At 38.3% G+C, this 17,841-nt stretch overlaps 1 protein-coding gene across 10 annotated transcripts in view; it reads left to right on the top strand.

Moving 5' to 3' along the window:
• The window catches only part of Sorbs2 (sorbin and SH3 domain containing 2), a 308,074-nt gene that overhangs the window by 213,964 nt on the left and 76,269 nt on the right, over window positions 1–17,841 (top strand). For 5 of the 10 annotated variants that reach the window (XM_028757677.1, XM_028757680.1, XM_028757681.1 and 2 more), the window contains exons 3-6: window positions 4,042–4,091; window positions 9,407–9,499; window positions 13,316–13,342; window positions 13,615–13,739. In XM_028757677.1, coding sequence (XP_028613510.1) covers window positions 4,082–4,091; window positions 9,407–9,499; window positions 13,316–13,342; window positions 13,615–13,739 — 255 coding nt within the window. In that variant the 5' untranslated portion in view covers window positions 4,042–4,081. Of the gene's footprint in view, window positions 1–4,041; window positions 4,092–9,406; window positions 9,500–13,315; window positions 13,343–13,614; window positions 13,740–17,841 lie in introns of those variants that run through there. The other 5 variants (XM_028757683.1, XM_028757687.1, XM_028757682.1 and 2 more) reach the window with 4 other exon arrangements.

The raw sequence follows: 17,841 nt of genomic DNA, 5'->3' as shown, positions 1-17,841 counted from the left end.
GTGTGTGTGTGTGTGTGTGTGTGTGTGTGTGTGTGTGTGTGTGTGTGTATCTACTTATATGTGATATAAGCATTTGTGCACATGTGTGTACTGATGTGTTCTGCACATCTGTCTATGGAGGCCAGAGGTTAACATTGGTATCCTCTTCAGTTATAGTCCACCTTTCTAAGGACAGGTTCTCACTGAATCTAGATTTCATCAGTGGATAAGACCGGCTGGCCTGGGAGCCTCAACAGTCTGCCGTGGTGTTATTGCACCTGGCAGTTTACCACCTGAGCCATCTCCTCCACCCCTGATGCTGACTTTGAAGCATTAGAAAATTATCAGCTAGTCTTACCTGCCTAATGTTGACTTCTTTCTTCAATATGTCTTTGGGAATGTGTGTTTTGGAAAATTTGTGTTTTGAATAGCTCACATGGTGACAACCCAAAAAGAATAATTATAGAATTCCTTCAACCCATGATTTTGTTTTAGAATTTTTTTCCAAGTATCAGGCACATTAATATGATTTAAAAGGATGATATATGTTCTTATGAAAATCTCTATTTTTATGGCTCTGTGTGACCTTTTGCCTCTTTAGTACTTGTAATTATTTCTCCTCATTTTTAAAATGATGTTGAATGTGTTGACCTCCACTGCGGTGTCTAATTTGCCTTATTAATACTGTGAGCCCATTGCCAAGGCCCATTAGCTCAGTAATAGTGGAAGGCAGCATTCTTAGGCAGGGAACACCCTGCCCTTACTATCTACTGTGATGAGTTTTGTACCCACCCACTTGGAGGCAGATGTCTCATATGTGGGAACAATTTAGATGAAGTGTTCAGAAAGGCAGTTAAAGGTGTGTGTTTTACTTTTCAAAACCCAGGAAATATAAAGGACAAAGTGAACTGATTGGTATTTTCTTATAAATATCTCAAAGCTGCATGTTGACATAATTCTCCCAAGTAAGTAATGCTAAATGTCAACCTGAATTAAGCCATTTGGCTGGAATTGAGAAGGGATTGAGAGGTGAACTAATTTAGCAGTTTTGAATACTTCTCATCATGCCACAGTCAGAGAGAAAAAGGAAAGGGCATTGATCTCTTGGGGTCTTTTAACCAGACAGTGGGAACACAGGAAGTGCTCATTTCACAGAACACATATATAGTGCAAGGTAGAATCTGCCGTAGATCCTTAAGGTGCAGCATCTGTTCATCCTCATGTTCAAAATACATCTCCAAACACTCGAATGTCCCACAGTGTTTTCCCACAGTGTAGACTATCTGTGTACTTGCGTCTAAATAATATGTAACCACCCGTAGTATATTACTTCCTAATATATCAGTTTGGGTGATTAAAACTCTTCTATTGGAAAACAAACAAACAAACAAACAAAGCCACTTTAAATTCCAGATCACTTTAAATTTCAGCTCAAGTTTAACTCTCTCACTTGGTCTATGACCTTGATGGTTAAACTCAGTTCTATAAAAATAACATAACTTACACAGAATTACTAGGTAAAACTGGAGGACAGATGTTGTTTTTGCTTTTCTTCAGAATGGTTGGCTTACGATAACTAATCACAATAATAATAGTAATAACAAACTCAAGCATAATTATGTCTGTTTCCACGATTGTGCTGATATACAGGTGTGATCCAACCTCTCAGGACCCCAACTCAAAAGAAAAATCGCAGCCTAGTCTTCGACGCACCTTTAAAACAAAGGCAACTCTGTCCCTCAAAGCAATAATGATAAGGGAAAGACCATTGAGTACAACTGTCTTTATTTTATTAGATTTTTCGATGAGACAGCATGTCATTGTTGAAGTATTAATAAGAAGTCCAATCCATTGCCATACACATAACTGAAAACAAAAGTTCGTCCCACCTCTAAGTAAAACAAACTCTTTGCCATGCCTAGCCTGAGTTGCTTTGTTCTATCAGCTTTTTAAAGAACTGATTTAAGTAAATCTGGGGCCCATACAACCCATAAAAATTATTTAATGCCAGGCTCTTGTTCTGTGGACTGCCTTCTTCTGGTAAATGATTTCCAATTCATAGTCCATTGTCATAATCTTGGCCCCAGTTCAATTCCAATTTAAGAAAATACTTGAAGTGCTGTCATCTTCAGCTGCACACAAACACTCTAGGAATTTGATGCCTTCCAGAATAATCTGTGCCCGTTATGCAAGTACAATCAAAGACACTTTTTCAGAACAGAACAAAAGAGAGATTGGGTTCTCTGTAGTTTAATTTGCTTAAATAGAGTTCTCAGTAGTAGAATTGTTAATGGCTTTTGTGCAAACAAGGGAGACAGAATCATGCATTTTTATTAGTCACCCAAGAAGCCTTTTGGTTTCAGGTTGTTCTTAGCATGAAAACACCAAGACTTGTCTTTAAGAACCTCAAAGTGTCTTGCCTGATTAGGAAGTCATTTAACATTTTGACAATTAAAACAATATAAAGTTAAAATAAAAACTAACAAATCACCCTCAGAGGTAAGAGAATACATCCCTTTAAAAATGAACAGCCCAAGGATTTGTGGCGCCTTCCTTTGTCCTACGCAGTCCTCCTTTGCTGTCTGAGAGTCTGGTGTTTCGCAAATACCTGCATTGAATTCTAGTGACGCTTGTTGGTATTAATTCTCTACCTGGTGTAGAAACATTGGTTTAGAAATGAGCAGCGTTTGTGTTCTGACATCAGCCCTCCTTCCATAGTGGTCTCTGTATCTGCGAATATTATTCTGCTGTGAACACTGCCTTCCTCATGTCCCACTATAACGTGACTCAGTCGTCGGCATAACATGTTGCCGTGTTCAGAAGGGACGGTGAGGTCGAGTTTGGGCAATGTCCTTATAGGTCTCCTGCTCTGGGGACTGTTTACCCCTTCTTGTTTTAGAAGTAGCCTCAGCTGTGCTCTCAGACATCCCTCGAGGCAACTTTTCCATTTACTTTGTCCATTTAAGGGGAACATATTGAGAGCTTTGCTACTGAGAGATTAAAATAAATACGTTGGGAGGAACAGTCTCAAAGCTCCTGCGCAGACCACTGCCTCCTCCCTCGGGTCCATTGGCATCCCTACCATACAGGCAATAAGGCTGCGCAGACCAGTGCTTAGAAACACGCCACAGTCTAGAAAAAAATGTTACAACACCCAGAATAGTGTCTCTTTACTTGTGTACATTGAAAACTAAAAAGCAAAATGTATTATGATAAACTTTCCTTTGAGGACTTTTTGAAAGTACATTGACCTGTGAAACTTGATCTCCCTGTCTAAGGTAATGATAAAGATAGCAGTGGTTTGTTTGTTTGTTTGTTTTTGTTTTGTTTTTTTTTTGATATTTTGGAAAAGATACTTAATAATGAATTGTCCTTGTAGAACAGGATGGGTAATTGTAAACAAACAAACAAACTTCCTTTGTATATGGAGTTTGAATCCCAGGCTCTCATATATGTTGGGCATAGAAATTAAATTTCTTAAAATGGAAATTTAGGCTGTGTAATTCTCTGGTATATGCTTGATTTGAATGAGGCTATTAAGAGTCTATAGCAAAGAAAGAAACAACACCAGAGAAAAAGAAGGAAGGTAGGTCTCTCTTTTCAAACATTACTGATTACCATTAAATGAAAATACAACTTTATTACCATAATACGAGAATGATTGACCTCTAAGTTGAATGGAATTATAAATTCTGCCCTCCTTATTAAACTTTGGTTTAAATAAGATTAATGACAAGGTGGTGTTAATTTATAGGTTACATTCCCAACCTGTGGGTCAGGACCCCTTTGGGGGGTCAAACGAGCCTTTCACAGGAGTCGCCTAAGACCACCAGAAAACACAGATATTTACATTACAATTCATAACAGCCATGAGTGTTAGCAACAAAAATTATTTGATGATTTGAGGTCACCCCAACAGGAGGAACTGTATTAAAAAGTCACAGCATTAAGAGGACTGAGAGGCGCTGTTATAGGTAAACTGAAACCAAAAAATACAAATACAGCATTCTGTTCTATGTGCCAGCGAGCAGATTCTCATCCCTCTTTTTTTTTCCCTTGCAGGAAAACTGAAGACCTTAATAACAAACCCTTCAAGGTGAAAATGAATACAGGTACACCATCTCCAATGGTTATTTTTTTTTAACTCTCTAGCTTGGTTCTTTAAGAGTCACCTTGGTCCTACATTAGCATAGTGCTGTATTGATCATAAAAGTATTGCAGAGTTTCTGAGCATAGGGAGAGTTATGTTGTCTTATCATTGCATCCCAAGGTTACAGCCCGAAGTGAAATTTTTTGTTACCTGCTATTATTAATCTTTTGTTATATTTTCTTCTTCTCTATGTATATGTCTATGACCTCATGTAGGGAGGGGTACACATGTATATCAGTGGGTGTGTATGGAGAGACCAAAGGGTACATTTCAGTATCATTCCCTGTATTTCAAGCCATAAGGAATTGTATTGTTTTTGAAGCAGGGCCTCTCATTTGACCTGGACCTCTACAATTAGAAGAGCCCCTGAGCCCCAGGTATCCCTCTGTCTCCACAACTCCTGTGCTGAAATTATAAGCACATTCTACGGTGCCCAGCTTTTTAAACGTAGGTTCTGAGGGTCAAATGGGGGTCTCCATGCTTATAGGAAAAGCTCTTTACCAACTAATCCATGACTCCAGCCCTTTATGGTTGTATTTTTTTTCAAGTAATTCTTAAAGTTGCTTGAAATTATAGTCATACATTTGAAATCTCTTGCTTAAAATATGTTAGGCTCAAAAGCAAGTTGCTCTGGTGAACAATATTTAAACTTTTCCAATATACAAACTGTTTATATTGACAAAGTGAGCAGATAGGAATTCCAAAGCCTCACATAAAATGAGCTCAATTCATTCTTCATAATCACAGCTTGCATAAAACCATAAGCATGTTATTTTTAGACTTGTACACATTATCCCTAAATATTTTAACACAAATGCCTCTGAATACTGTTATATAGATTTTAATTGCAAAGTAGTTTACAAATACCTGATAAATATGTATAAAACATCATTTTGTTTCCATAGTGGATGAATTTGACTTATAATTTCACCTTCATCCTCATTGCCTCAAAAAGTCTGATATACTGTAATTAAAGAAAATAACTCTCTCATTGAAATCTTATGACTGTATCATGGCTGATGGCTGGAAAGTTGTTTCAGCCAGCCACCCCATAACAGAGCATAAAGGAAACCCAGGACATTCTTTCTCAACAAGTTCCTTGTATCAGTGTCTAGAAGAAGGATTAACAACTAGCTAGTTAGAGCCAGTATTTAATCCCTAGATCAAGTGTGGAGACGTGTGCCCAGTTCACCTCCCTGTGGCATCTGCTCAGCTGAAACCTGCTCAAACTGGCCTCAGAGAACATTGTGCCAGCTGGCTCCTGAGAGTGGAGGCCATGTGTAGATAGATGTTTGGAGCAATGGACAAGACAAGGGTGTTGAAGAAAGAATTGATGACCTTCACAGAGAACCAAGTAGAGGTGCTTGGAGATGGTTTGCTTTCTTCCGTGACCTCTGCCTAATGATGGTTCTTATCTCATTTTGTATGTACAATGGCAAATGGTTTGTGAGGAGCCTGGTGGCACGAGTGTAGCGTCACTCCTGTAGATGGTCCACGTGAAGAAGTGAGGTTTACTCACTGTTCAGAGGGATCCCCTTTAAAGATTTAAGTTCCACATGGCTTCCCAAATTAGGATTTTCCTATTTGTCATAACATACTATAATAGATATGCATATATAATTATACGGAACATACCTTGCTTCTATACAAAATATTCAACAGTTGGTCTTCCTGCTCCTATAATTGCATCCTAACAGTAGTCTTCTAACTTCTCTGCTCCCACATTAACTCACTGGTCTGGACCAGGTTGCTGCTGAAGAGCAGCAACAGAAACCACGACAACCACCTTCCGTTTGTGAGGCGTGATCTTGACTCTAGATGGACACAAATGTGCATGAAATGGGGTTGCCTGTGTGGGTAAATGTATCTCCAGACAAGCAAGTGACAAGCTAAAACCCTCCGTTTAAAATTCCAAAGTAATGTTCCAATGTCCCTATAAAAACATGCTCCTTTAAAAAGTACAAATGTCAAGTATGTATGTGCTATTTAGTTAGAAGATAGGTCGATACTGCTTTAGGCAACTGAAATTACTGTCACTGTATAACAAAATTAAGGAATAATTGATTCCCATGTAATTAATAAATAAAATCAGCTCACCTTATCTATCTATCTGTTATTAATGATATATAGTATTTTTTTTAAAATTCTATATGCCAGGTCTGATGCAGTAGCTCAGTTGAGTAAAGTGCTTGCTGCTCAGTCATAGACACCTGAGTTCAAACCCCAAGCACCCCAGTAAAAACCTGTGCATGGAAGCAAGCACCACCCACAGCGCCGGTGTAAGAGGCAGAGAGAGGAGGCTCCTGGGGTTCCCTGGACAGGCTACGCAGTCCTAGTCAGGGAGCTCCAAGCATAGTGAAAGACCCTTTCTTTTAAAAATATGAGATGGAAAAAGACATGGGGATACTCCTACCATTGACCTCTGGCCTCCAAAAGCATACACATAGTGGTGTGCACCCAGATGAACAGTATGTATATATCATATACAGGCCAAAAACCCCCCATATTTTCCAGTCACTAAGATCTAAAAATTCTTAATCAAATACACAATGAACTATCCAAGGAGAATGAGTTTAATTTTAGGGTGTTTAAACTATGTCCCATCTTCATTCAGCAATTGTGACCCATTATTTTCTAATACATGACAATTCACAATCATCAGAATGGGGAAAGATAGTTAATCCAGTGATTCATAGAGTAGATACTAGGTTACCCATGTAAGTAAGTGTTTTCTAGCAGTACAAATGGCCATCAGACATCTTAAAGCTCCATGAAAGGATGCTCAACCAGTCAGTGGTTCATGGATGACTGTGAAGGTAAGGCCAGCACCAGGCTGCTTCAGAGATGGACTAAACATCAGAGATAGCATCCTCATGTTGAGTCCCTAAAAACATCTTCAAAGAATAACATAAAATAACAGAATATAAGTAAATACTGCATACTAATTTCTTGTGGTTTGTCTATTCTACCAATTTCAAGAAAGCACTGGTTTGCCTATTCTACCAGTTTCAAGAAAGCTCAGCTTTTGAAAATAAGCATTTTAATAAGTATTAGCAGAAACTCTCCATTTAGTTAGCCTGAAGATTCCCACAATTCTTTGTCTCACATTGACAATGTCTGAGTATTTTTTTTTCATGCTGCTTCTAAGCCCTAAAGGAGCATCTAATAATTTTATTTATTAAGCAGTTCGGTGCAAACAATATAATAAGTATTTATGTCCTAAAGATTTAAAAGTCATTTGACAAAATAATACATGTGAATTGAAAGAAAAACAGTAATTTACTTACAGTGGAACTGCAATTACTTAATAGTGGTATGTGCAAGCCTGTCATGCCCAGGGAGATTTCTCAGAGCATGAAATGAAATTGTACATAACTCCTCTTGTTCACTGAAATGACTTTCCAAATGACTTTCAGAGGGCACTTGCTTCTTAACATTGCAACCACCCACCTAGTTCTTAGAGACATAGTATGATCAAAATACATATAATATAGCCTGTAATATCATATCGAAATTCTAATGAAACTTCCGTGCCTTGCTGTTTTCTCAAAGTTTTTCAGTATGCTCCAAAAGCCTGTGGATTCACAGAGATGACGCAGGGCACCTCAGCACAGTTTAAACGTGCTGAGCTTAAGCCATGACTCTGTATCTTCTCATTCTGAGCTGGCCTGTTTTCATCTCCGACACTAAGAGTTGAAAGAGCCAGAAAATAAAATCCTTCTAAAAGTGATGTCCCTTTTCACTTCTGACATCCTTCACTAACCAGCCCTTAGGCCAGCCAGTAGTGACTAGATCCTGTGTTGTATCCAGCGACAGTATGTACATTTCCCTAGACACCTTGTCTCTCAGAGGATTTCAGCAAATTTGAAAATAGCTATCTCTTCTCTGCTGAATGTATTCTCAGTTTTAATTTTCTACCATCTGTGTCTTTCTCTTTTGGTTCCTAGCTATAGTATCTTTATTCATTTGGCTTATTTTCATTTTGTGTTTCAAGTCAGGTTTCCTGTTTGATGATTTCTGCATTAAAAATTATAATTATAAGTTAGATTTTATATTAGAAGAGTTACACCAATTTTGTGTTCTATTGACCTCACGCCTTATGACTTTTACCAGTAATTAACTCACTCATAATTCCAACTATATTTACTAATTTGAATTCTCTCGTGTTTAATTGATTATTTTCCCTATGAAAGAAATAATAAGAAATGCATGTGATAAGACACAATAATTGTACCCCCACAGTTATAGTCTCATATTGTTAGTTACACTATGCTTTTGTGTATGTTCACTTCCAAAGAAAGAATTGAGGTTACTTTGATTCGAGGAGGAGGAGAAGGGCAGAAAACTATTGCACATGCTATATTACCAAGGAATGTGGGAGCAGAGTCAGAGTCTATTCAGAAATAGAACGCTAACCTTTCAGTCTTGGAGTCTTGTCTTCCAAATTTAGAAGTCTCAGCTTCTCACAGCATAGAAAATGGCTGATGCCGTCGCACGCATTTTACTTCACACTTTGATTTTCTTAGCATACATATATAGATTTTGTCATAGCTACAATTCAAAACTATAAGGGCAATGGCTTTGTTTTCAAAAGTATGCTCATTTCAACACTTGTCTACCAGGGCTGCTCTTGATGTCAGTTAGAATAACAATTTCAGACCTTTAGAAAGACATGAAATTGCATATTGTTATGTGTTTCTTTATGACCTGTACATCTGAGTATGAAAATACTTCAGCTGAAAAATATTACTTCCAGAATTACTCAATCAAAATAACTCACGCCTGATTTTCTTCAGGAACCACCTGGATTATCCTTAGCAAACATAAGTACAATAGAGTAAATTTAAATGATTTATATGCGTGCATATTACAACATGGCACTGGAGGCTAAAATACAGATAACCCATAACTCCAAAAGCTAACAGTGCTGTTTCTAGACTTAGTGTACATTAAATACAAAGGGTGTAAACAAAATCGAGCTCTGTGTCTGGGATTTCATTAGATAACAAGCATTGAGCATTCAACATAAAACCTTCTGTTGCATTTGAGAGCATCGCCATCTCTCTGTGAGCAGACCCCTGGCGGCTCACCGTTGTCTCATTCGTCTTCTTTAGTTTGGGGGTGGGAGTGAAAATCGCAGGTGTATTCCATGATTACTAATGCTCAGCTGTTCATCTTTCTCATGGATGACTGACACATCTCACTTAAAATGCATGACATCGCATGTGCTTTCTCTGTTTTGCCTTGGCCTCTGCCATATCATGTTTTTGCTTCCAGATAGCGGTGGGTGTGCTCGCAAACGTGCCGCCATGTCTGTTACGTTAACATCTGTGAAGAGAGTTCAAAGTTCTCCAAACCTATTGGCTGCAGGTATAACGTCACTAACTCACAATGTCACATTTGAATGGCTTCACCTCACCTCTCTCTTTCCAGAATCATCTTGTTGGAATGCGGACAGAGGTTTTAAATGTCTTTCAAGTCCCCCACTCAATCTTATTTTTTTCTAATCCCAAGAATAGCTTCTACCCTTTCTGGTTTTGTTCTAAAAATAAAAGGCCAAAGGAAACTGATACCTTCTTAAAAACAAACATTTAAAAATATAATTAAAAGCATCAGTCACTTGCCAAAAATATATTAACTGCAAGTGTTAACTATTTAAGTTTTTGTTATCTCATGAACTAAAGTAACATGGTACTTTATTAAGATATCATCCGTTTATTCAAGAATTAATTTGGTTGTTCCCCAAAAGATTGCACACAGGAAACAGACCTTCTTGCATCTACCTAATACGTGCTCTAGAGTATTTCAGAACCTTGATTAATTTAGATAACCATGAGCCCACAGATAAAAATGTCCTTCAAAAACTAATTGAGGATGTGATATTTCAGCATCCACTGAGGTACCTCTCTTTTTTACTCAATGTCTGTAATGTCTTCCCTCTACCTGAGACACAGGCTTCATCTGGAAAGTCTGCATCTGTGGAAGATCAGCTGGAGTCCAACCTGTCCCTAGACCCTTAACAGGGGAGCTCATCCCTCTTGTAACTGGTTATTTAATTGGTTGACATTGTTGAAGCCTAAGATTCATTAGCTAAAATAACAGAAGGAGGAAAGTGATGGGCTCTCTAAACAATTTCAGTTGCCATTCCGTGTTCCGGTCTTCTGTAAACACATGTTTAGTGGTCAGTTGGTACTGAGGATGTCCTACCCAGCCTTATTAAAGAAAATATAAACAAACAAACAAGAAACCTTTTAAAGATGACTCCCATATTCTTCCCCAACTCAAATGGATTTCAAGGTCCAAGTTTAAATGTCAACTAAGGAGCCTCATGTTGTCCTTCTTTACAAAGCAAACAAACCCAAAACACTGTAATGTATATAATCTGATCTTACTTGGATTTAAAAGCCACTCTGAGTATGTTTGTTCATGCGTGGATGAATATGAGAAGGTAGTGTAGAAGCATGGACTTACTTCTTCTCTAGCTGCGTTAGATGGATGAGAGTGAGAGGTAAAAAGAAGGAAGGCACATCACATAATAGGAATGCCTGAACTGTGAAGTTCCTTGACATTTCAACTAAGATCCCACTCATGATCCCTGATGCACATGCTAGAGAATGACTTACCGTCATTAGTTAGTCTTAGTTAGGGTTTTCTTGCTGTGAAGAAACACCGTGTCCATAGTGGCTTTTATAAGGAAAAACATTTCACTGGAGCTGTCAAACAGTTTCAGAGGTTTAGTCCATCATCGTTGTGACAGGAAACATGATGCCAAGCAGGTAGAGATGCTGCTGGAGAAGGAGTTGAGAGTTCTATATCTTGATCTGAAAACAGCAGAAGGAGTCTATGTACCACACTGGGCACAGCTTGAGCATCTGAGACCTCAAAGCCCGCCCCCACAGTGACAAACTTCCTTCAACAAGACCAACACTTCCTCATAGTGCTGCTCCCTGTGGGCCAAGCATTTAAACACATGAGACTGTGGGGGAATATTCCTATTCAAACCAACACATCACATTAACAATTCCTGTTTATTATCATCTATAAAAATAACCTACAAGAGAGAACATTGGGTTGAACTAGAGAATGCATTTGAGAGAGTCAAACTGTTCTACAAGCAATTCCATACCATTCAAGTTGTTGGGAAAGACTAAATATTTCACAGTCAGGACTGAGCCAGTCCTGATGGCATAATCTATGACCCCAGCTACTTAGAGTTCAAGGCTGCCTGGACCATCCAGCAAGTTTAAGGCAAATCTAGCACACTGCCTCAAAATTTAAAATAATAAAACCAGAGTGAAGGATAGGATGTGGCTCAGTAGTGAGACACTCACATGTGCCAGACTTGTGCTTCAATTCCCTGTTCCCAGGGGAAAGGGCAATAGGAAGGGAAGTTAAGTAAACTTCAGTGATATGAGCAATTAGTATCTCTTACCTATTTTACATCACTAGAAATAAGATTTTTAGTAGTGCCTTGAATTTCTAATTTAACTTTGAAAGCATATTTCTTTTGGATATATTGACACATAAACCCTTTAAAGAAATTTTAATTACATTTTAAATAAAAGAATCAAGATCCATTATGCCCAAGTTCATTGTGTAGCAGCTTTCATGAGAACTTACGAGGCAGGACATGTATGTTTCAACATTGCTAGAGAATTCAACATTCACTGACACGTATGCTAAAATCATCATCAACTCAAGCTTTATTAAAGTACGGCCTCATCTTGATGATCCATTTGTGGGCCAGCCCATAGAGTTTATGATTGTCAATATCCAATGGGTGAATCTAGGTACAGTGTTCTCTACAACCCCATAGTTACTATAACCCCATAGTGTGGTCTCTGTTGTGAGGAGACAGAGCTAGCCCTCTAGAACTATCAATCAGAGGATATGTATCCCAAGTGTTTATAAGTTAACTCCATAACCCTTTCTCTCCTACCTCATCTACATCCTGGCACCTCCACAAACATGGCTTCTAGTGCTTCACCCCAGCACATGTTATCAAACCAAGAGTAATATAAACTTCTATCCTCAAGCAAACAATTTCAATACTCATAATCGTGATTGACACTGCTTCCTCACCCATTGCCCTTCTCAAATCCTAGATTTATTCTTTGTCCATGGTGTGTAACACCCTAGTGGTCAGTTAATCTTTTTCCTTAAGTGCCCCCAAAGCAGAATCCTACAGGTGCATTACTACACTACATTAGCTTTCTCTAGAGGTGCAACTGTCTTTCAGCTAAATAAGATGGTGAATTCCAGGCCTCCTTTAAACTCTAGGTATAGAACCCAGTAAATATGTCATGAATAATTCTACAAAGTTATTTTTACTGGATCACTGGATCATCCTCAGTATGATAATATTTAATGAATGAGAAAAGGACTCCCGTGATCCTTTCCAAGATCAAGGCTTTATGGGTCCAATCGACCAAACAGTCAGTGCAAACCGATTCCCTCAGACAGTCATATAAGAAGTTCTTGAGACAATTGATGATTAGTATATGGTTAAACAAAGTGGTTTTGTACCAAAAGCAATTTATTTACTATAACTTATTTTCCACAGTTTATGAGCTAAAAGATAAAAGAATGGATGGCTTTCCTGTTTGAATAAAGACTTTGAAAAGACAATCAGAAAAATTAAATATGAAAATATCATCTTACACAGTAGATAAATCTGCCTCTGTAAAAGTAAAAACCACAAACAACAACAAAACCAAGCTATTGAAACATTAGTCACTGTCTAATAGAGCAGTTAAAAATACTCAGTTACAGACTAGCATCAGTCAGCCACAGATCTGGTGGCTTACGTTAATGTTCTAAAACATTCTCATTGTTTGCCAACCTGGTTCTTTGCAATCCTTTAATTCTGTGTTCAGGATTCATATATCCATTTTGGGCCACGGTAAGCTTAAAATTACATGGTTGGAATATTATTGTGGGTGAAAATTGTGTTTGATATATATTCTAGTTGTAGATTGATTCCCTCAGATGTAGATATGTAACAAATGGTCAGCCTGTTGAAATTAAAATAGTGCTCAGACCTCTCATTACTACATTTAAGGTACCCCGTTTTAGGACTGAGATAATGTCGACAAAAACCATGCATGTGGTGCTCTGCTGAGTATGTTTACGGGAAGTTGGGTTTGCTTCACACTCGAGTTAATTTCAACATTGTTTTTCTTTCAGGGCGTGAGTCTCAGTCTCCAGACTCAGGTACAGAAAAAAAAATATTGTGAACAGCTATTGTGCTTTGTTTCAAGGACATTTTTCTTTTCTCATATCCATAGCCACGTCATTGAATTCATGTTAAATTTAGATTTCATACACTGTTATGCATAACGAATTTATAATTCTATCAAGACCATTTTGGTTTTGGAAAAACAAATCCATTTTCTAACACACCAAAAAAAAAAAAAAAGAAAAGAAAAACAAATTCAAGTGAACGTAGATATTTCTGTGTTCGATTTGTTTTCCCTTAATAAAAGCTTGGAGATCTTACAATGATCGAAATCCAGAGACACTGAACGGAGATGCCACATATTCCTCTCTTGCAGCAAAAGGTTTTAGAAGCGTTCGACCAAACCTGCAAGACAAAAAATCACCAACCCAGGTAATACAGCTCGGTGCCTGCTGTGTGTCTAGTTCCCAGACCTCTGTTTTCTCATCCCCCTTGAAATCTCATACCTAGTGTCCTAGCTTAAAAATGCTTCTGCCTTCTCTACTTGCTTTGCCTGTCACAGTAACGTGAACACGGGGCTTGAGTTTTAAGCTCAACACAGGTAGGTTTTTGTTATTGTTGTTGTTTTAGTCTTTATTCTCTGGTAAAGCTTATAAAAGCAGGCCAGCTTCTACTGTAATCTTTAAGATAAAGTCTAATTATTAAAGCTCTGGCAGCTGTTCGTTTGGATTTCAGAGTTTGAGAGTCAGTGGTACATATGTGTTGAATGAATATAAGTCAGGCGAACAATGAGCTTTTGAGATGTTAGTAAAACCCTGAATACAAAAATGCTAAAAAACCATGTGTCTAAATGACCTCCAGGTCTAAAAATATGACAAGATAACATACACTCATTTTTAGTGTAATTTCTAAAATTTTGGGTGGCAACAATGTCTTTGTAATGTATTCTAAACTAAAACATCTTTTCCAACCTGGGAGAAAATATTGATAATAAGATACAAAATATTCTTATAGGACGGACATTGACCACTCTGTCTAGCCTGCTCAGGGCACAGTATGTATGGATTTCTTCAGGGCAGGTTTGACAATGTGCCTCTCATGACTAACGTGGACTTTTCTTTCTATTTTTTCTTATATATCATTTCTCTTTCTGAATACTTTTGGCCATCTAGGCACCCCTTCCACCAGCAAGAAAGGAGAGCTTTGACAATCAGTCCTTGATAACCAATCAATCAAAGGGTGACATTTTAGACTCATTAGTAACTAACACACAAACTCCATCTTGTACAGAGGATTTTACTAACCTTAAACCTCTCCAAGGAACTATGCATTCTAGTGAAGACTCTAACCAGACACTAGTGTATTCTGAGGAATCCAGCACAACTGTGTCGTACACCCAGAAAATCACTAACCCACTACCAGCAGCCTCCAGCTCCAGTCCTTCACACTTTGGAGACATCAACACCCCATTTCTACAAGAAGAATACACACAAGATTCTCAAACTCGAAGAATTGCTACCTTAAAACTAACCCCTAACCAAGACCTAGGAAGTAGTTTCCCCCTTAATACACCACAGTTTCCACAACCCACTGATGTTCCACCAGTTCTGAAAGGGTCTCGCTCACCAACCCCTAACCCAGACACACACACAGCAGCTCTTTCCATTCAGATAGCTCCCCGTTCAGGACATGATCTTGAAAGCCACAAACAGTTCCCTGAGCTTCCTCCAGAGACTACAGAGATGCCTCTTCAGCAAGATAGACAAACGTCTTCAGATGCCACGACCTGTCAGTCCCCAGCGGTACATTACACTTGCCAGTCTCTTCTGTGTGTATCGCAGAGATGCTAACTCCTTGAGTTTGAGCTTTGTATTAAACTTAATGCTTTGTTATTAGCCTCTAAGCAGGAAGGGAAAGGAGAAAGAAACTATTTCAAACCTTGCTGGCTGAACTCAGCAATTTCTTTGCAACTATCTATTTGCACACAAATCTTTTCTTCAAAAATTATGACCTAAGAGTCTCTTCTTTTTGAGGTTTTGTTTTCTTTTTTAAATTATTGACAGATAAGTTGTTTCTTAAGATACTGTAAACCACATCCATCTGTAAAGTACCTCCAGATACTGAAGGCTTATTTTTTATGTTAGACCTTTGGGAGCCAGGTTAACCTTATTAAATCTACAACATCTCTTAAGAAAAAAATCTTAATTATAATATGCCTTATCTTAACTTCAAACATTACTTATTCCTTTGTAAACTGACACATATCCTCACTAAAATTTGATAGGTTGGTCAATTCAGAAAGCACACCAATCAAATTTTATTACCTAGACTTTTGGGAGGTCATTATTTTCTACATATGTAAAATTCTATCATAGCACTTGTCATTCCTTTCACCATCTCTATTGAATGGGAAGCCATCTTCTTCCAGCTTCCCCACAAGCGAAAAGGGATTGGCCACATAGCTTTAAAGATGAGCTGTAGAGTTTTCTCCAGGCTTTGTTCGTTGTTGGCTACCTGATGTAGCTTCCGTAGTAACCTCTCTGTGAGCTTGAAATAGAACTGAGGATGGTAACTAGTCCTTCATTCATGGAATGCGGCAGGGGAGGAGACTTAGGAAAGCAGGGGAAACACCAATAATCAATAGCTGCTTCTAGAGAGGGATCCTGGCAGCAGCCGTGACAGAACTGAAGACAGTGCTTCCCTATGTGGGTTCTCAGTATCTGAGTCATTGGAGATCACACAAACATTATTGGCAATGCACATTTTCAATCTATAGAAAATCTTTAACTAATAATATGGCTGACACCAAGGTTTCCCTCACGTACCCACAGTGCAGATATCTTAAATGTAGATAGTTAAAAAGATAATGGGTTTATGAATCTCTTACAATATTCCCTCGACATTATTTCATATGAAGTTCATTCCGTAGCACAATAGTAAGTATCTTCTTTTCTACATATACTAGGCTGGCCTTGAACTCACCATCCTCTTGTCTCTAGTGCTGGGATTATAGGCATATGCTACCATGCTCAGCCTGAGAAACCAAATGAAATTATTTTAAAAATTGTGGTGATTACAATAATAGCAACTAATGAATAGAAGATTTGACCAAACGCAACTATTATACTAACACATTTATGTTAATATGTTCACTGTCACGAGCAGTATTATTACTGCCTGCGGTTTACAGATGAGGTAACTGAGGTGCCAAAGTCAATCTTCTACAGCATCCAGCTGGTAGGAAGTAGAACTAGCTTGGGTACTCCCTGAAGACTAGGAGTAAGAGAGACTGCGGTACACAGAAAAGGGAAGATATGTCTAGTTGGACCTTGGGAGCCCGAGAAGGTCTAAAGGAACAAAATGAATCATATTCTCTATTGTAGAATTGTTGTAGTGCCTATAGTTGCCTTATCTGTGACCGATGGCATGTCACTCCAGGAAGCAGAAGAGAAGTCACAGGTACATCCCCAACTACTTGATTCACCCAACCTAATTTGTTTCTTCAAAATGACTTTTTAATGTTTCAAAACACAGCATTGATACTTCCCTTTTCAATGATTTTGTCAGTATCCAGACAGGCTCAGAAACAGTGGGGGTTCATTAAAGGATCCCCCAATATTAACCTGATTTCAAAGTTAGGATTTACGACCTCATCGCTTTTATTCATTCATTAACTATTTCCTGATTTCTTGATATGTTAAGGTTCTTAAAACTTCATCAGCATCTTTTGATGCTTACTGTCTGCTGTGCAATTTAAGTAATAAAACAAATAAATTTCATGCGTGAAAGACTAGAAATTAGTCATGTTAAACAGTGATGGGAAGCTCGTATGCCATGTTAAATGAGATAGTCAAATAGACCCCACCCAAAAGATAGACCAACTTAGAAGAGAGAAGGCATATTCTAGGCAAAGCTGTGAGGCTGGAGCCAGAGAAGAAAGGGGAACTTAAGTAGGGGGCATGGAGTTGCAGGAAGTGAATTCAGAGGTAACAAAAGCCAGAAGTCCTTGTAAAGGAAAGAATTTTTTTTACCTTAGGATTAATAAAAACAGGACTCCTTAGGAGATTTTGAGGCTATCATTAAAATGATTCAGCTAACATTTAACCAAATCATTTCAGCATCTTGATTTGGATAAAGCTGTAGGACGAAGGCAGACAAGCAAGACAGGAGGCTGCTGCAGAAATCCTGACCAGGAAAAAAAAATGGTGGTTCAAAGCAGGGTGGAGGCATCAAACAGGGGTAGTGAGAAATCTGTTGGATGGGACTTTTATTTTGAAAGCAGGACAGATATGAGAGAAAGAAGAGACAAGCTTGGCTACAGCTGAGAAGGGCTTGTGCCATTAACTGAGACCAAGTATTAGCACCAAATCATTGATGTCAGTGAAGGCATGTTTCTAGACATCAATGAGAAGTGGTGGAATATGGGATGAGAGGGTTTGGGGGCTCAGGCGAAAGGTCTCAGTTGAAGATCATCAACAACAACAAAAATGATTAGCTTACAGATGCCTTTTGTAGCCACTAGACAGTAATCAAC

Source organism: Grammomys surdaster, unplaced genomic scaffold, assembly GCF_004785775.1.
Source record: "Grammomys surdaster isolate TR1022 unplaced genomic scaffold, NIH_TR_1.0 126178, whole genome shotgun sequence".
Classification (NCBI taxonomy): Eukaryota; Metazoa; Chordata; class Mammalia; order Rodentia; family Muridae; genus Grammomys; species Grammomys surdaster.
The sequence above is the reverse complement of the archived record's forward strand: the minus strand, read 5'-3'. Positions and strand labels throughout refer to the sequence as shown.